This window comes from Protopterus annectens, chromosome 1.part0, assembly GCF_019279795.1.
Source record: "Protopterus annectens isolate FY-2018-M chromosome 1.part0, PAN1.0, whole genome shotgun sequence".
Taxonomy (NCBI): Eukaryota; Metazoa; Chordata; order Ceratodontiformes; family Protopteridae; genus Protopterus; species Protopterus annectens.
Window position 1 is genome coordinate 1307283856 of NC_056725.1, and position 20780 is coordinate 1307304635.

The 20780-nt window shown below is 41.1% G+C and overlaps 1 protein-coding gene across 1 annotated transcript in view; it reads right to left on the minus strand.

Annotated features, from left to right (window-relative positions):
- Positions 1 to 20780, minus strand: part of LOC122801558 (SUN domain-containing protein 2-like) — a 500184-nt gene that overhangs the window by 344453 nt on the left and 134951 nt on the right. The window contains exons 3-4 of the mRNA XM_044071033.1: positions 17115 to 17158; positions 2676 to 2838 (exon numbers count right to left, since the gene is read on the minus strand). Of these exons, the coding sequence (XP_043926968.1) occupies positions 2676 to 2838; positions 17115 to 17158 (207 nt within the window). The remainder of the gene's footprint in view (positions 1 to 2675; positions 2839 to 17114; positions 17159 to 20780) is intronic.

Here is a 20780-nt window from a genome sequence, read left to right on the forward strand (position 1 = left end):
GAGGCATATGGGCCTGAGCCTGCGGGTTGGTTGTCTGTTTTCTAGGTGTAGTGGGAGTTTTTGGCCTGGATAAAAGTGATGGCATCGGTTTAATATGAATGTCTGTAGGCCTGAATACACCCTCAGTAGCCGGTGCCTGCACAGCGGCTCTGGACCCATCTAAGGTAGAGACATCCGCAGGATCCATAGTCAAAGGAGCATGTCACGGCATACTGCACTCCGAATGGGTCTCAGTAGAGGCTTTCAAATCAGAAGTAGCGGGTATCAGGGGCTGCGAAAGCGCCTCTGAGTACCGGTGGACTGGCGACTAGCTTAACGGAATAGTCAGCAGTTTTGGACCTATGCGATCTTTCTAGTGTCTTTATCCTTACGTTTTTTCGGAAGATCGGTAGTTGGGTCGCTTAAAGCCATTTCGGAGTACACAGATAGAGTACAAAAGTAGTTGGCTGCAAAAATAGCCAGATAACGAATAGTTCGGGTGTTGAACAAGGCACAAAACCGACAGCGAGGAATGTCGTGGTCTGGGCCTAAACAGGGGATGCAGTATGAATGAAACTCTCTATGAGGTATTTACTTTCCACAGGCAAGACAATTAACTATTACGGACATCGGTTAGAGCAAGAAAAGGGATCCCCAATGAAGTACTTAACTTTTTTGAAGACTTCTGGACAAACTCGAAAATGAAAATTTCAAGAGCCCGCTGACCGGAACTTGCAAACTGCTTCTGCTTCGGGCACCGCACGGCAAAAAAGACTGATGTAATGGCGTCGCCTGCATGTTTCATACCCCTGATGACCTGACTTCATGGAAGAGGAGACCGCATCCGACGCAGAAATCCAAAGACTCTGGTATTCAGGCCGGCTGACTGCTACCTTGCAGGCAGAGAACCCAAATGTGATGACTGCAACAGTGAAACCCGAAGAACATCCTTGCAGTAATGAAATGCAAGTCATTACCACATTAGTAATTTACAATATGTGCAGTTACTCTACAACACTGAGCCATTATCACTTGTCAGGTAAAACCATCAGCAGCTGCACTGTTATTCACATTACTAAAAGTCGTTATCATACTGATGAATGCACATGCCAGATTTTGATTTTTGTCAGTGTTGAGTCATGTAGCCCCAAGTTTCTTTCATTTATTTTTTTACTGTTTATGTCTTAGGTTATGAAATTTGTTATAGTTTTCATATTTTTGTAAATAACTTCGGTACGAAACATTTCAACATGTTTGTTTAGGACTTGGGTTATGGAAATTATGATTTTTTTCATATTTTGATAAATAACTTTACAAGGGAGCATGTCAGTGTGTCAAGTAATACCTCATTTTGAAGACAGTATTAAAAGTTCCAACATGGTAAAAGAACTGTGCCTGTATGTTGTACACATGTGTAGATATCAAAGCTTTGTTTAGTCTTGTAGGATTATTAAAATTATACATTTCCAATACTTCTCATTATTATGCCCATATCTTTGCAAGGGAGCATGGTGATGACACAAATGATGCATCATTTTGAATCTGACATTGAGACGCACAACTTCTACTCTGATATGTAGCCTCTGTCTATTACAGGTGATGAGATGTTATGCTGTTTGTTTATTAATTATGAAAATTATATTAATATTTCTGTGAATAACTCCATAAAGGAACATCACACAGTACTGGTTAAGGTATCATTTTAAAGCTGACATCCATACAAATTAAATCCAAATTGTATGGGTCTACATGGTACATTGACCAAGATATTGTGCTTTGCTTTTCCAAAAAGGTAAAACATATGCACAATATCAACATTCCTTGCCAAATATTTAATAATGACTGATGCGCACTATCAACATTTACACTGTTGGAAAGGTCAGTGTCTGCTGAACAGCTTTTGCATTTACATTTTTAGTCTAGCTCTTAGTTAAAGAGTTATGAACATTTGTTTTCTGTATGGTATTAGAAATGGATTTTCTGAAAATGAGCTCAGACTGCACTGTTGTTCCTATGGTGGAGTTAATCAGGTAGCTTTTTCTGAGCTGCTGGAGTGAATGAGTTAAGCAGAAGAAATGGTAAGAATACGAATCACAGAAAGTCTATTGTTTCCTAAACTAACAGCTCATCTTCTCTGATGAATCTTTTTTTAAATGACTTCAGCACAAACTAGTCTACACAAAAATATTCAAGGATAATGCAGGAACTGAGGACAGCAGTATGCTAAGCAAGTAGCAGGAAAGGACCAGAACGCTACCATCTCTTTCTGAAGCAGGTCCGCATGGGTCTGATAGTTCAGTTACATTATACAACAAATCAATGTCTATGAGCAATGAAACTGTAGACAAATTTTTCCTGAACATTATTCCGTGGCAGGAAGAAAGGAACTAAGACAGTGGAGCAGCCAGTATAACTGAACTGGTCAGCACAAGCTAAAAACAGCAAAGGCCCAAAGGACATGACTTGTCCATAACCATCACTCCATTTCTAGCAGTGTGATTACTAAGTTGGGACATGCAAAAAAAAAAAAATAAATAAAAGATAAAGAAACAAAATACATTTGAATTTGTATTTATCCTACTGACCATGTACCCTTACTCATATCTTGAAGACATACTTTTTGACTTAAAATACAGGCAGAAAAATATTTTCAAAACTGTTAAGGAACAGCAACCTAAAGCACATTACAGACTCACGTCATCTTGAACACTTTGCATCTGGGCAGGAAAAGCATCCACTTTTGCTTCCGTTTCCCAATGAGCTTTCTGCAGCTCCTTCAGTTCATTTCTCATCCCAGAAAGTTGTTCTTCCAAACTTGACAGCTTTTTCAGGAAGAGGTCCTGCTCGTTTTTTGTTTTGCTTTAAATAACAAAAGAAATTTAGTGTTAACCATGGAGATTTATCACACATTTCTGCTGAATATTTCATAAGCCACTTCTGTACTTCAATTCACAATCAAAAAGAAAATGAATTTCTTATTCAAAAACATCAGACATTGCAAGGGTAAATCTACAAACCATAAAAATATCTGCAAAAATCTGCTTTTCTTTTACTTTCTTCCTTACAATTCTAAACTTTATGCTGTAAAACTTCTCATAATTTATAAATCTTTTGGATGGACTTACTCTGCCCTTGCACTACAGTTACACATCAGAGCTGTTAAGTCACCAAATAGCTCAAATTTTAAAATGTCTCCTGACATGGAGAACAGAAAACATATCTAGTACAGAAAAAAAACATTGCTCATACACCTTAAATAACTTCAGTGGCCACTCTTGGCTGCCTAAACACATTTATCATTCTTACACATTGCAACACTTTCAAAAACTGAAAAGAATAAAACAGTCAGTAAGACTACAGAAACGTAGACCTCAGCCCAAAGTAAATGGACAAGGACAAGTAATTAAAAAATACAAATAAATCTAGACCTCAGCCCAAAGTAAACAGACAAGGATAACTAATACATAAATAAAAAAAAAGATAAATCTGACAAACAGACATCAAACTCAATCACTCAGACAACCAATAACAAACGTTAAGTACATGCAGTCAACAGATGAGGTGTTCTGTAGAAAAGCCATTTGTGGTGAGAAACCAATGGAATTCCTTCCTATGATACACTCAGCACAGTTCCCATTTTTCTCTTCATCTATTAATCAGAGGCATGTAGGCCTTTTTGCAGGAATTACCCAACACATAACAGAGTACTACTTAAAAAATAATGCAATCAAATCTAAAATGGAGATTTCTAAAAAACAAAGTTAAACAATACAATGCTAAGTTAACTATTGTGTAATACATAAATTAACACATGAAAATGCAGGTGGTATATTTGCTTCATAAATAAAAAAATGAGTACACTACACTGTAAAATATGCTGCAATTGTTGAGTTAGAATAGATAATGGGGGGAGGTGAGGCTGCAGGAAGGTGAACAACCCCCCTACATACGTTTTTTACTAGTTCATAAAGTGTTTGTATTTACTTATTTGAAGCATGTTTACTGGAAAAGTCCGACTGGGTCAAAAGAACCCGTTTTCATCAGGGGCCCGGGCAGAAAAGCTCCAAACTATGGACAATTATATACATACATAATACATCTTTGCTTTATACAGAGAGAAGTTTAAACTTCATATGAAAAAATATACATCAAAGCATAAACACGGTGGTATATTCAAACATTCATGTAGAAACAAAGGATACTGTTCATCATTAACACAGAAAATAAGTATTTTACATAATTTCATAGTGTAATATGTGCTATACTTCAGTTTTTCCTTGTGACTTGACACAAGAATATGTTGTTGAGCAGCCATCACACTATAACAAAGAGAGAGAGGGGGAAGAGTGTAGAGGTGTGATTAGCTGAAAAGTCTGCTGTAACATATGAGTTTTGTAAAGAATAAGTTAGCCAGGAGAACAACCAGGGGTGGAAATGTTATGGTAGCCAGGAGTTGTACATGAGCATAGCCATGTATTGTTTAGATGCTGTTTTTGGAAGGATATGTATGCTTCCATGTTAGTAATTATCCTTGCGGACAGTGGAAGAGAGTTCCAGTCTTTAGCTACAGAGTAGGAGTAAAAGTTTTGTCCTGGTACTTTTGAGGGATTGGAAATAGCTAGGAGTTTACTGTCTTCAGATCTTAGAGCTCTGTTTGGGGGTGTAAAGATTCACTAAGCATCTCAGGGCTGGGAACACTAAAGGTTTATAAATAATGCGTAAAGTTAAGAGCTATATGTAGTGGAGATGGTTGAGTTCAAGCTACTGTATCATTTGCAGTGCTCTATAATGTGTATTTGACCTCTGAGCTACTGGCGAACATGGCATCTTTGTTGTAGCAACATTCTATTTTGGATCTGATAGTGGTCTGAAGGTTAGTGAGAATTGTGGCACCATACAGTGGGGGGGGGGGGTTTGGCAAGGGGGACTTTGGCTGATGTATTCAGAAGTGTTTGTTCCGATAAAGGATGCCTAGCTTCTGGTGGGTTTTCCTAATGTGTTGGATGTGGAGATCAAACTTAAGTTGACTGTCTATGATAACTCCTAGCAGTTTAGCATGGTGGACTACTTCAATAAGCGTTGGCTGCAGAATGGATATAGAACTGATTTATCTCACGAGTGATTTTTTTTGGCATAAAGAGAAGGATTTTTTTTTTTTTTTTTTTAGTGTTAAGAAAGAGTTGAGAAGTCATAGAGGAAAACGTGTTGTGTGATGGACTGCGGTTGAGGAAGTGAGGGAGAGGTGCAGATGATTGTACAGTCATCTACATATTGTCCGATTGTTCCTGGGAATGAGGAAGTGTACAAGTTGTTTGTAAAAATATTAAAGCGTAAGGGACAGAGAATGGGACCCCAGTGGAGGCATGAAGAAAAGGAGAGATGGTATTTAGCAATTTTATGGTTTGTTTTTGATTGTTTAGATAGCTCTGGAACCACTGTAAGGAGGGACTTGCAAGTTGTAGGTGAGAGCCTAGCAAGGAGTAAGGTGTGTCAGCCCATGTTGAAAGCTTTTGATAGGTGAAGAAATAATGGCGATACAAAGCTGCCTGCATCTCTAGCCCTATTTACAGTGTCAGTGAAGGAAAGGAGAGTCATGGAATTGCTCTGGCCTGGACAGAAACCATGTTGGGTATGACAAGCAGGTTATTTTGCAGTGCGTATTGCATAAGCGGTTGATCTATGCATTTTTCCATTATTTTGGAGATGAGAGATAGAATGGCTATAGGTAGGAAGTTAATTAGCTCAGTAGAGCTTTCCCTTTGTGGACAGGTATGATGTGTGACATTTTCCAGATGCTGGGCACTTTGGATTCAGAGACAGATCCGTTGATTAAGAATACTGATGGGGTATGCAATGGAGTCAGCAGCTAATTTAAGGTACTCTGGTGGGAGGTTATCTGCTGAGGTACAACACAGATTAGGTTTTCACAACAATTTTATTGAGAGACTTGGGATGGGTTGAAAAGAGAAATTGGCTAAGTTGTTAAAGTGGGGATTTATACTGGTGAGTGTCAGGAGGTGAAGTTGAGGCAGGGTTGATGGTAGTTGTGCAAGTAGAGAAGTTGGGGCCAATGTTGAAGGAATTTGAGATCAGTGAAGCTATAGACTGTATGAAGTGACTGTTGAAGTTGTTTGCTAGTTGTAAAGGTAAGGCATCTGTTTAGGTCCTGGGATTAAGTGGGGCTGAGATGGAGGACCAGAATTTTTTGGGTTAGTTCTATGCTCGTGTTGGATGAGTGTGTAATATAGCTGTTTTGTCTGTGATCATTTGCTTCTTTCCTTGGTCGCAGAGTTGCCTGAATATTTGTAGACTTTCCTCATTTTTGTTTCCAGTGACCCCAGGCTGTGTCCATTTTTCATGAGATTTTTACATGCTTTGGTTAACCATGGAGCAGGACTGTTTTTGATTAGTTTTGTGTGTGCTGGAGCAAGGGTATAAGTGTACTTAGAAAGGAAGTATTGAAATATTGTACTGCTTCTAGAGGGAGACGTTTTAGCATAGACCAATTTACATTCTTTAATAGTTCACCGATTTTTCATGAGAAAAGTTAGGTTACAGACCCATTTCAGGGTGTTTTTTTTTAGGTAGGCGAGTGGTGGTTTTGAGGACATACATGGGTAGGTGATCACTTAGGGTTTTGGGAAGTGTGCCTGACGTGGCAAAATTAGTTGAATGGAATACCAGAATCCGGTCTAGAGTGGACTACTGGGCAGAGTCTTTATTGCATGGAGTAGGAGAATCGATGATTTGAGAAAAGCCGTAGAGGTTGATACTATTTGATGGAGACTGAGAAGATAGTGTTTGCCAACTGATGTCAACATCACCTAGAATAATTGTTTCATGGTAAATTATTTGCAAGATCCAAGAAGTAAGTCTCCAAGTATGGGTATATTTTGTCCAGGGGGAATATAACAGTACTATGATACAGACATGTTTGATCCTACTGAGATTTAGAAAGGATACAAGTATCACTGCACTAGTGAAAGTGGGGATGCAGTCAGTAAAAAGTGTGACATTAAAGGTGTCAGGGTAGGGTAGAGTAGGGCTGGCTATGCCTTTCTTTTGGGTTTTATCGAGTATTGGTATGCTAAAATTGGAGGATGTGATTTCAGAGTCTTTTACATTAGAAATTAGCAACTTTTTAGTTAAGGTTAGGCTATCTGGTTTGTATTGGGTCAATCCAGGCACGGAAGGGGCCTATTTTGTGGCATAGGCTTCTAAGATTTAGTGCCATTATATTTAGGCTTTTAGGGTATGTTCTAGAGTATAGGTTAGTGCTGGGGTCAGGATTTGGGTGGATGTCTCTGCATTGCCTCAATATGGAAATAAGATAGGCATAAAGAATATTATATTTTTTGAAGCAACAGGTGTCAAGTGACTTAAGGTATGGTTCTGAATGCTGAGTGGTAAAGATTTTGGTTGTTGAGAAGTAGGTTAATGTATAGAGAATCTGCTGCGCTGGGACGGATATATGGAGGTTACTGAGGATGGAGTTTGAGCTGATTGAGATGTACTGTGTGCAAGTATTAGCGAAGTGGTGAGGCAGGATATCAGGAGCATTCTTAGTTAATAGAAAAAGATTGTAAGGACTTGGTGGAAGAAAAAAGAGAATGTATAGTATTTAAGGGAGATGTAGTGTTACTAGTCTGGGTTGGGGTTATGTGTATGGAGGTTAGGGAGGATTGTGGGAGAGGTTAAGCAGCTGGTTTGAATGACAGAGTTAACTAGAAGAGTGTCTGGAGTTTTAGCAACTGGGTGAAGTTCTATGTGTACCAGTTTAGTAGTAGTGGGGGTGGGTGGGCATTGGGGATAGGGTAGGGGAATGGAGTAGGCTGACCCGTTACTTGGGGAGGTAAAAGAAAAAACAACTAATAGTACAAGGTACGTATACATTATCCGGGGGGAAAAAATCTTGAAATGCTGTTCCTGAATACAATGTTGCTTTATTTGTTTACCTGTTCAGGGTTTACAGAGATATAAGCATAGTTTAAGAGGAAATTTACCAGTTTTTGGCATGGAAGAGTGAAAGCTAGTAATAGTAAAAACAGGTTAAGCCAATCAGCGATATTTAATGTCATAGAAAAAGTGGTTATAGAAGTCAGTTCGGGAGTGGAGGGGATCCTCAAGCTGCATGCTTGTCAGAGAGCAGGTCAGTACTATCAATCATAGGTAGATACTGATAAAAAAAAAAAAAAGTAAAATGCTAAACTGGGATCAATCCATGCAGGATAAAGAAAATACAGTATCCTTACTTAAAAGTGGAACAAGTATGTAGGTTACATGACGTACTTGTTGTCAAAGTATCTATGCAACACTCTTCCTTGCTATGCTCCTCTGGGTAAATGGAAGTAGTAATAATCACACCTGTTAGTATTAGGAGAGCATGTAGTTCTTTAAGTTTATTAGTTAATATTGTCCTCGGGAGTAATTAATAAAGGGCAGAAGTCTGTGGGAGAGAGAGAGAGAGAAATAGTAGTCAGCAACAGTTCACAACCTCCTCTATATTATGTGACAAAATGGATAGAATAGAACAAGAAGTGGAAAGTAAGGCGTACGAAAACTCAACAGTTGTTAAAGGGAGAGGCAACAGTATAATTCGATAATTTAAATAACTCGAAACAATGTAAAAATGGCAGCTCTTAATAAAATAACTCCAGTAGGTAATTTTAAAAGACAAAGTAGCACTTCTCTAGTACAGAGACTCTAGCAGTGACTATGTTCTATTGGAGCAAACTGAAAGCTGTACACAAGACATAGTCAAAGAAACCTATACGCTGTCAATAACCACAACATGTATTCAACTTACTTTCTAGGTGTGCACGCAGCTCGAGGAAAGTCCTGTGAAGAATGCCAATGCTGCAAGGGGCTAATTAGAAAAGAAATAAGATTTTCTTAAGTCATGGGTAATAAATATTGCAAAGGATTAGAGGATGGTGTAGACTGAGGTGGCGTGGGAAGTCTGAAGTAATTAAGTCCAACTCAGGGGCACGCTGACGCATGTTGGTAATAGAGGTAAATGAAAAAAAATCTGTAATAGTGTACTGTACGTATATGTTATCCAGGAAAAAAGAAACCATGAAATGCTGTTCCTGAATAAAACATCACTTTATGTATCTGTTTAGGTTTTATGAAGATATAAGCACAGTTTAATAGGAAATTTACCAGTTTTTGGCATGGAATAGTGATAGAGTAATGGTAAAAAAAAAAAGGTTAAGCCAATAAGAGATATTTAATGTCCCAGAAGGGGTTATAAAAGAGGTTGTGCTAGAGTTCAGAAGTGGGGGGGGGGGTCCTCAAACTGCTTGCTTGCCAGATGATAGACCAGTACAAAAAACATACATAGATACTGATAAAAAATGTAAAATGCTTCATTAGACTGAGTCCATGGAGGAAAAAGAAAATATAGTATCCTTACATAAAGGTGGAACAAGTCTGTTGGCTATGAGACATACTTGTCAGTGTATCCATGGAATGTTCTTCCTTGGGGTGCTGCAATGGGAAAATGGTAGTAATAACTGTGCCACTTAGATTTAGGAGAGCATGCAGTTCTTTAAGTTTATTAGTTAATATCCTCAGGAGTAATTAACAGGGAGAAGATTCCTAGGCATGCACGCAGCTCCTGGGGTGGGGGTGTCCTGTGAGGGAGGCCAATGCTGCAAGGGGCTAATTAGAAAAGGCTTTCCTTTTAAGTTGCAATAATCATACTTGTAATGCATTACTTGAAATAGCAATGTTTTTAGATTCCAAAATTCTGGATTCAAATTTGTAGCACTTTTTGTACTGGTATTCAATATGTTAGGGGACTTCTCTGAAGGTGCATGCCTTTGTGCTTTTTTTTTTTTGTATAAAAAAATATAAAATCAGCTCACAGACCACTTAGTTTAACCCTCTTAAGTCAGTAAGATCTGCAAGAAAGGAAAAATACAGTTGTGCACACTTACCATAAATGTAGATGTTAGAGTGTATTCACTGTTGCAGTCATCACTTTTGGGTTATCTGCTTGCAGTAGCCCTCAGTCGGCCTGATTAAAAAAGTCTTGGGTCCTGCTTCGGTTGTTGTCCCTTCTTCCATGATGTCAGGGGTATAAAACATGCAGCAGATGCTATTACATCAGTTTTACTCGCCCCAGATGTCAGGTGCACCCTTAATGGGAAGCAATTAAATCTATAAATGTACAAGGTTATACCTCCAATAAAAAAAGCAAATACACCAAAAAGCTTTTTAAGATAGCAAAGGAAAGTAGAGGTATATCCAAAAAAAGAAGGGGGCTGGAGGGAGGGTAATCAGGACTGCAACAGTGAATACACTAACATCTACATTTATGGTAAGTGTACACAACTGTATTACATTCTTTGTGTTTCACTGTTGCAGTCATCACTTTTGGGTAGATTCCAAAGCTAAGGATGTGAGGGGGAATTTAAATAGAATTAGGATCAGCTAAAAGGCCCTGTAAGACTGCAGTGGCAAAGCCAGCTCTGGATTCAGAGAAAATTGGCATATGGTAATGCTTGGTGAAAGTATATACAGAACTCCAGGTAGCAGCTTCTAGGATATCCCTGGGTAGAGATGCATCTGAGAAAGCCTGTAGAGGTAGATGCAGCCCTGGTAGAGTGGGGTCTGATCCCCTGTGGGTTAGGTTTTCCATGGTGTTTGTAGCAGAAATTAATGCAACGGCCTATCCATTTGGAAATGGTTTGCTTTGAAATAGCCTTCCCCTCTGCCCCTGCAGCAAATACCACCAGCAGTTGATCAGATTTCCTTTGAGGTTTAGTTCTGTCCAAGTACAATCTAAGTTGTCTGTGCACGTCTGAGTGCAGAATCCGTCCCCTTTGTTCTGTGGATTAGGAAAGAAGGTTGGCAAATGTATGGACTGATTAAGGGCCACGCTGGATACCACGTTGGGCATGAAGGAGGGATTGGTCCTGAGAGACACCCTGTCCACATGAAAGATGATGAAAGGCTCCACTGCCATGAGGGCCTGTAATTCAGAGACCCTTCTTGCTGAAGTTATTGCTAAAAGGAAAGCAGTTTTCCAAGAAAGGAATTTTAAGTCTGCAGTGGCAGCCGGCTCTAAAGGAGGAAGGGTGAGCTTTTCCAATACAAAGTTGAGGTTCCCAGGCTGGAGTTGGAGCTCTCCTGGGTGGTCGTAGATTTTTGGCCCTCTGAGGAACTGCTTAAGTAGTGGATGAGAAAAGAGGGGTGGTTCTGTGTTATGAGTTGAGATGGCTGAGGCATGAATTTTGATGGAGGAGAAAGACCGGCCCCTTATGAAGCATCTCAATTAAGTATTGTAAAATCTGAGGTAAATTGGGCACTGTTGTGCTCATCCATTGAGCTTGGTTCCAGGCACAGAATCTTTTCCATTTTTCTGCTTAAGACTTTCTGGTACTAGGCCTCCTTGCCTCTAAAATTATATCCATCACTGGTTTACTGAGGGATGGTAAAGGATAAATTATGTAATTAGCCAGGCTGCTAGATTCAGTGTTTGAAGTTGAGGGTGCAGAATTTGGTTCTCCTGCTGAGACAATAGAGTAGGAGTCTGAGGCAGGTGCCATGGGGCCCACAGTGACACACTGCGCAAGAGGGGGTACACCAGTGTTGGCGTGGCCAGACTGGTGCAATCAAAATCGTCCTTGGTTTGTCTTGTTTGATCTTTAGTACCTTGGAGAGAAGAGGCAGAGGAGGAAAGGCAAACTGATAGGTTTTTCCAGCTGAAAGACCGAGCATCCACTTTCCAAGCTTGTTTGTGGGGAGTCCTTGTGCAAAATTTGTCCAACTGATAGTTTTGGGGGGAGGCAAACAGGTCTATATCTGGGCTCCCCCATTTGCTTGTCAACATGTTGAAAATTCTTGGTTCTAGTTTCCACTCGTTTGGGTCCATAAGGTTTCTGCTTAGTTCGTCTGCCAGTGTATTTAGTTTTCCTGGCAGGAATTGAGCTTGTAAATGTACTTGATAGCTCAGAGCTGTGTTCCACAATGCCATGGTTAGTCTGCAAAGGGGGTAAGAATGTGTCCCCCCCTGCTTGTTTATGTACCACATAACAGTGGTGTTGTCAGTCTATCATTAATTGTCCTGGAAGAATGTGGTCCTTGAAGGCTGTCAGAGCATTCTGTACAGCTAACATTTCTTTTTGATTGATATGCAACTGCATTTGACTTGGGTTCCATTTGCTCTGAATGCACGTCCCTGCCATGTGGGCCCCCCATGCATAGTCTGATGCATCTGTTAAGGTTTGGGCGGCAGGGGGTAGTGTGAATGATAGTCCCCTGTTTTGGTGGCAGGCCTCTGCCCACCAAAGGAACTCTAGGCATAGGCAAGGTATGATAGGAATCATTGCTTCTAGATCATGTGAATGTTGACACCATAGGCTTCTAAGATACTATTGCAGTTTTCTCACATGCAGCCTTGCATATGGAATTAGAAGAATGCAGGAGGCCATGAACCCCAAGGCTTGCAGTATTTGCCTTGCAGATAACTGGGTTTTTGTGGCCACTTGTATGAAGTAGGTTGTCAAATGAATCCGTTTCTATGGCGTGAGGAAAGCCATCTGGGAAGTTGTATTCAAGCTTGCTCCCAGGAATATAATTTGTTGACAGGGTACCAGGTGTGATTTCTTTTCGTTTATGGTGTGCCCCAGACAAGTCAGTACCCTTTGAAAAAAGGCCAAATGATTCAAAAGCATGTCCTGGCTTTCTGCCTGAATTAGACAATCGTCCAGATATGGGTATATTTGAATATTTCTTTGCCTCTAGAATGCAATGATTGGAGCTAGGTACTTTGTGAATACCCTGGGCGCAGTAGATAAGCCAAAGGGCAGTGCAGAGAACTGATAGTGCATGTAGCCTGCTTTGAAGCGTAGGTATCTTCTGTAACACTCCCTGACAGGGATGTGCAGGTATGCTTCTTTTAAATCTAGTTTTGCCAACCATGCATCTTTGCCTAGCATAAGAAGCAGCTGGTGAAGAGTCAGCATCTTGAATTTTGGAATCACCAGAAAGAAATTTAGAGTAGAAAGGTCCAGGATAGGACGCCATGTATTGCCTCTTCTGGGTACCAGGAAAAGGCTCGAACAGAACCCTTGTCCCTTTTCCTCTTCTGGTACCAACTGAATAGCCATCATGCTTAACAGAGAGAGTACATGATTTTGGGCCTCTGCCCACTGATTTGGGGGTAGATCTGGCCACCCGCTTGGAGGTGTTAAGGTGTGGAAGTGAAATCTGTATCCCTGGGACAGTATATTTAAAACCCATTTGTCCTGGGTAATGAGTTCCCAGTTTTTGGCCTGCAGACCAATCTTTCCGCATAAAGGAGCATTCAGTTGGGAAGTGATTGCAATTTTTAGAAGCAAGTCATCGAGACAGTTTTCCATAAAGGGGAGTCTTAATACTCCCTGATTTGGGTGCGGAAACCTCCCACTGCTTAGTCTTGTGTGTCCCCGGAACTGAAACCTGGGGTTCCTGCTAAGTCTGGGTTTGGCTTGAGAAGACCTTGAAGAGCTAGAAAGGACCAATTCTTAGAGGGCCAGTGCCTACTAAATCGAGGAGGCTGAACTTGTAAGAAATCTTTAACAGTTTGCATAGATTTAACTTTATCTTCCATCTTTTTAAGAACTTCCTCAGCCTTGTTGCCAAACAGGCGGTCCTGATTTAAGGGGGCATCCAGCAATTTAGCTTTAACATGATCAGGTAAAGATTGCTCCTTAAGAAAAGCATGCCTTCTGAGCACAGAACCAGTAACAGCAGCCCTGCAAGAGGCCTCTAAAGAATCAGATCCACATTGCAAAGTATGTTTTCCAACCTGTTCAGCAGAGTGCATTAAATCCTGTAATTCTTTACTTTCCGCACAGTCAGGAATCAACATCATTTTCTGTTTAAGCAATCCAATAACATGTTGTCGATACTTTAACATATGAAACTGGCAGTTTAAAGCCCTAATGGCCAAGGTTGCAGAAGTGTAAACCTTCTTACCCCATCTATCCAGCATCCTGGAGTGTCTATCAGAAGGGGTAGGATTTTTAGCAGTAGAAGCCTTAATATCCTTGGGTCCCTGTGAAATAGTCTCTGCATCCGCAATATGATTTTTAAAAAGGAACTTGTATGAATCAGGAAGTAATATCTGTCAGGTTTTCTGGGAGCAGGAGGCAAAGAATCGGGGGCCAAACTAGATTCCGAAAAAGCATCAACAATGTCTAATACAGGAGGGATAGCTAAAGGCCTATGCTGAGGCAGGAGTAAGAAATCCCTAAAGCCTCTTTTTTGAATCAGAAAAATCCTGGCTTTCCCAGTGGAAATGCTCCCTTAGAGTATGTAAGGTTTCGCCAAAAGAAAAATCCTCTGGAGGGGAAGCAGAGGGAACAGAGTCCTCTGCATCAGAATCCTCATAAGTAGATAAGGGCAAACCCAGATCATCAAAAGAATCAGAAAAATCAGAATCCAGGTCAGAAGATTCATAAACAACTTCAGTCCTAGGTCTCTTAGAAGGGGGAGGCTGGCTTCCTCAGATTAAAGTTATAAGATTTTCAGCCATTCTTATTTGTTTTTTTAGGCATATAGGCCTGAGCATGCAGCCTGGGCGTCATTTTTTAGGCATGGTTCGAAATTTAGGCCTAAAAGAAGGAGGCTTCGGTTTAATATGCAAGTCCGTAGGCCTGAATACACCCGCACAGCAGCTCCAGACCCATCCAAGGTAGAGACATCAGCAGGTTCCATAGTTGCAGCATCTCGCGGCATACTGGACTCCAAATAGGTCTCAGCAGAGGCCTGCGAATCAGAAGCAGCGGGTATCAGGGGCTGCGAAAGCGAACTGGTGACTGTCTTAGGAGAAGCGTCAGCTGTTTTGGACCTTGGCGGCATGTCTCTTTTTATCCTTGCGTTTTTTTTGGAATCCCGGTAGTCGGATGGCTAACCAATGTCATTTCTGGATAATTAAACAGAGAACCAAAATATTTAGAGGCGAAAATATAGACGACGACGGATAGTGCGTTGATTAAATAAAGCACAAAACCGACAGCACGGTACGTCGTGGTCAGGGCCTAGGCAAGGAACACAGTACAAATGAAAATCTTTATGAGGTATTTGCTTTCCACAATTAATGCAATTATTAACTTTTACTAACATCGGTAAGGAGCAAGAAAAAGTTTCCCCAACGGGGTTCTTAGCTTTAGTTGAAGACTTTGGTTCTGAAACTCGAAAACGAAAATTTCAGGAGTCTATGACCGGCACTTGTGAACTGCTTCTGCTTCGGGCACCGCACAGCAAGAAAGACTGGTGTAATGGCATTCACTGTATGTTTTATACCCCTGACGACCTGACTTCATGGAAGAAGGGACAGCAACCGACACAGGACCCAAGACTTTGTTAATCAAGCCGACTGAGGGCTACTGCAAGCAGATAACCCAAAAGTGATGACTGCAACAGTGAAACACGACGAATATCAGAAAACATATGGAACACAACACACAAGATAACTGTCGGACTTACAGAAAATGCATCTGCCTGCTCTGCAGGCCTAATCCAGTAACACCAAGCAGCCAAAGGAGGCCCAATTCCTGTAATTCTGGTTTGAACAAAAATGCCTGGTGAAGCTGTGAACTGACAGTTAAAAAAGTGGTTGTCGCAAATAAATTGGGCACTCTAAGTAAACACTGGAAGCAGCCATGTCTTTCATGGAGTGGCCTCTGTCAGAAGCAGTTTCTCATAGGTGGTTTGCATATGAAGGCCAAAGATAATGTAGTTGGAAACTCTCTAAACAGTTTGCCTATTCAATGCAAGACCCTCCCCTTCCAGGGGCAAAGCAAATGAATGGTTGCATCATTTTCCCAAACTCCTGCAGTCTTCGTCTACTAGGAATGAGCTGAACTGTACATGTACAAGACACAAAGTGCTCTCCAAAACAAAACCACGATGAAAGTAATGGATTAAAGGAAATTCTGACATCACATACTTGTGAAAAGGTTAATACTAAGTTCAGCTGATCACGGTGTAAGATCAAAATATTCTCTGCAAATAAACAGAAAAGTTAACCACCACTGAAAATATAATCCAAGATACAAATGTCAAAGCTACTAGTTTTGAACAGGGGATGGGTGAGCCTGCCAATCCTGAAGCCGAGGTTCCAGTAAAGAACCTGATAAGTAACTACTTATCCAGCAATGCTGGTAAATAGTTTTAATTTCTCCAAAGCATAGTTGCCAGGGGCAAGCACCTTGATTGTGAAATAACGACTCCTCTTATGCATATCTGTGAAAAGTTAGGATAACCTGAAACTGATACAAGTGACAACTGTATGACGCATATATATATATATATATATGCGTCATACAGTTGTGTGTATGTATATATATATATATATATATATATATATATATATATATATATCTATATATATATATCTATATATATCTATATCTATATCTATATATATATATATATATATATATATATATATATATAGCTACACACACACGTGTAAAGTAACACCACAATGTGCATGTCTACAAGAGCAAGCCTATTACCATGTAACAGTCAACTATGTAAATTTGCATAACTACACAACTGGGAAACAAAGCTGCAGATGGTTTCCAAGTAAAATCCAGCTCCAAGTAACCACAGCACTACAGTTCTGGATCAGCAGACACACTGGTTCCACTGTTCAACATCTGCATCCAAAACTGACACCATCTCTGTATGGGATTTATGAACAGCAGGTTTTCTTTGCTAAACACTAGTGATCGACACTCAAGTGCAACTGAACACATGGTGTTATTTCAGAAATTTGATTATGTATTGCAGTGTACTGCGGATTTCTTGTTTCCACAAATTGAAATGACCTCAGAGTTGGTATAAATAAGGAGAATATAGTCTTTATTTTGAGTGGTATTGGGGGGGGCTTTGTCACCTTTAAAAATGTTTTTTTTTTTCCCTGTGCGTTTTTATGAACAGCATTCCCACTCCTGTGGTACTGCACTTTTGTTGAGACTGTGGTTCTTCATCAATCACAACAGTCTTAACAGCAAGTCAGGGAGCTGATGTTCAAACAACTTGACAAAGAAAGGAAACAAGAAGCCAAAAAAGTAAAGGAAAAGCTCTTAAATGCTACACAGTGCTTCAAAAGAAGTCAATAAAAATATTAATACCTTTTAAGCTCCGACTTTGCAAGTTCAAGTTCAGCTTGCAGCTCCTAAAGAAGATAAAAAAAGAAACTCGAAATTGATTATTAATGTTTGCATTTCTTGCACACTTACTTTCCTCAAACAGTAATGAAATGTCAAAACAAACTGATGCAGATGTGGTTCGGGAATTACAAATTGTAACAAAAAAAGCCTTTCCATGTTCACCAGCAAATTCACCCACTTTCCAAAGAAGCCTAATGTCTCTTATGCCTGCTCTCCAAAGTTCTACTTCACTGGTCATTTGCATTTTTATGTAAGGTGACCACTTCAATAATACTTCCTTCTGCTACATATTCCATATCTATACTACATGATCATTTAAGTTGTTAGGGCACTGAAGCCATTCAATATGTTGCTAAGACCACAAATACACACTCCCCTTTACTGCTAATCATATCAGCATGGTACCATCAAATTCTGCTGAAACGTACCAGCATACGCAAAATTACTCATTTGCTCTGACTCATCCTTTGCCCCACTTCATCTGCAGTCTCTTCTAATCTTGTAAGACTCATCAGTGACAACCTGCGTTATCTAGTAAACTACACTCTGATGAACACTGTTTTTCTACTCTATCCCTTCTCTCAATCTTCTTCAGAAAAAAAAAAGAAAATAACACATTACTGAACATGTCATATCGCATGTGATCTAGACCAAACAGCACTGTGGTTCTTTTACATGAACTTTTCTAGCCTACGTCTTGTGCAGTTAAGGTTTCCAAAGATGTAGTTCAGTCATTACCAATGACTAACCAAGTGTGACATTTGCCTTTGATGACAGGAAGAACAGATAACTATGGGCTATATCACCACACAAGGTGAGATTCACAATAAAAAGTTATGTACCTACCATAATGTTCCATGTTAGTTGTCTTCTTCTCACCTTCTTTCTTGCTGGTTGGGTTCGGAGCCAATCTTCGGCTCCGACTCGGCCATTTTCTAAAGCTCGAGAGCTACTTACTGGCTCGAGGCCTCCCTATAACCCACAATGCCTGGCGCTAGATCCCCAGATCTCATTTGGAAGACCTACCACCATCACAATACAAGAGGACAACCGTCCCAATAGCAAGACTTCAGCTATAGGGCTAAAGAAAAAGTAGAGGACACAAATCGGTTAAGGCTCAGCCAGTGACAAGACTCGTAGGAGAACTCTTCTCGGTCCATCTAGGCTAGGGGGATGGAGGGTGGGACGCAAGAAAGAAGGCGAGAAGAAGACAACTAACATGGAACGTTATGGTAGGTACATAACTTCTTAAAGTTGTCTCTCTCGCCTTCATTCTTGCTGGTTGGGACAGTGTCCCTTAGCACCTTAGTCCTGGGTGGCTCATCGGAACAGACTCTTGAGCACAGTGGAACCAAAATCAGCTCTACTCCTAGAGGCCACATCCAACTTATAATGTGAAATGAAGGTATGAGGGGTGGCCCATGTGGCCGCCGCACAAATGGCTTCCATTGGTAGTCTTTGCTTGAAAGGCTACCGACATAGCTAAAGCCCTAGTAGAGTGGCCTTTAGGTTTAGCAGGGAGTTCTTTATTTCTCAACTGATAAACAAGGGTAACAGAGGACAACCACCTGGATAAGGTTACTTTAGACACTGGTCGACCCTGCTTACCCTCTGCATAGGACAAGAAGAGTTGGTCTGATTTCCTTATTTGTTCAGTCCTATGCAAATAGAAACGTAATTGCCTATGAACGTCCAACTGGTGTAATTTGTGTTCAGCCTTGTTGGAATAATTTGGAAAAAAAAACTGGCAGATCAATGGACTGATTCAAATTATTTTCGAAGGGGACCTTAGGAAGGAACGAAGGATTAGTCCTGACTGAACCCCTATCCTTATGGAAAATTAGGTAAGGAGGACTAACACATAGGGCTTGAAGTTCAGAACCTCTCCTCGCTGAAGTAATGGCCACCAAAAAGAGGGTTTTCCAAGAAAGCAATTTCAAGGAACAGGAAGCTGCCGGTTCAAAAGGAGGCAGTATCAAGGAAGCTAGGATCAAATTCAAGTCCCACGGAGGCGGGGGATCCCTCACTGGAGGCCTGAGCAAGATTGTTCCTTTAAGAAAGGCTTTGCAAAGCTTATGGGACATGATGCTGGTTTCTGAAAGGCCCATATGGAAATTAGAGATTGCCGCTAATTGTACTCTAATGGTGGCAGAAGAGGAGCCCGCTTGAAAAAGTTCAGCTAAAAAGTCTAGAACGTTATGGACAGGGGCCGTGAAAGGATCTATATTTCTAGCCTCTGCCCAGAAAGAGAAACGTTTCCACTTACTAGCATAAGTCTTCCTGGCTGTAGGTGATAAGGTTGGAAGTGGAGCAACCAAGCAGTGAGGTTGTGCGACTGAAGAGATTGATGCAACCTACCCGACTGATGGATCAGGAGTTCTGGAACTGGGTCCAGATTCCAAGGCTGCTCTAGAAGGTGACGATGCAGGAACGGGAACCAGATTTGTCGAGGCCAGTAGGGGGCAATGAGGATCACCCTGCAACCCAGCACGGTAGCTTTCTGAATTAGTTTGGGAATTAGGGGAAAGGGTGGGAATGCATACACAAGTCCCTGTGGCCAATCGTGAACTAGAGCGTCTCTGGGGGAGTGTCCGGGAAGAGAGTGAAGAAATTATCGCACTTGCTGTTGAGAGGAGTTGCGAAAAAGTCGCAGCAAGGCTGACCCCATTTGCGGAAGATTTTGTCCGCTACTGATTGAGAGACCACTTGTGAGGCATGAGAATAGCTCTGCTTAGCCTGTCCGCTATGACGTTGGACTTCCCAGGGATATGCATTGCTGTCACAAACCGTTGAGAGGAGATCGCCCACTACCATAGTCTGAGTGCTTCTCGAGGGATATGACTTGGTTCCGCCCTGCTTGTTGATGTACCATACTACAGACATATTGTCTGTCTGAATTGCAATGGTCCCAGTGGGTAGAGAGTTCTGAAGAGCTTGCAACGCTAAAAGCACCGCCCTCATCTCCAAAACATTTATGTGCAAGTGGTACTCGTGGGGCTGCCAGGTGCCCTGGACAGTCCTGCCCTGAAAATGCCCCCCCCCAATCAGGGAGGCATCCGTGGTCACCGTGGCAACTGAAGGAGGAAGGACAAGCGGTCTGCCCTGGGGTACTGATGAGACCATCCACCAAGCTAAGTGGTCTTTGCACGACTGTGTGATTAATATCTTGTGAGATAAGGGGAGTTGTTGAAAGGACCATTGGGTGAAAAGCATCCACTGGAGAATCCTCATGTGAAAGCGAGCCAGGGGGAACTAATATGATCGCTCTGCTGCCATGAGACCCAAGGTTTTTAGGACGAATCTGGCCTGAATCTTTCTGCATCCTAATAACACCTGTACATGTTGGCGAATGTCTGCCACTCTGTCTATTGGAAGTCCTGTGGACAGATCTTTCGTATTTAATCTTGCGCCTATAAAGGTTAAAGACTGACAAGGTGACAATGCAGACTTTTCGAAATTTATTGAGATACCTAGGTTGGAGCATGTTTGGATGGTATAATCCCTGGCTCTCAGCAATTGATGATGACTGGCTCCTTACTGCTACCACCAGGCTAGATATGGAAACACTTGGAATCCTTGCCGTCTCAGGTGAGCGGTAACCACTGCCATGCATTTGGTGAACAACCT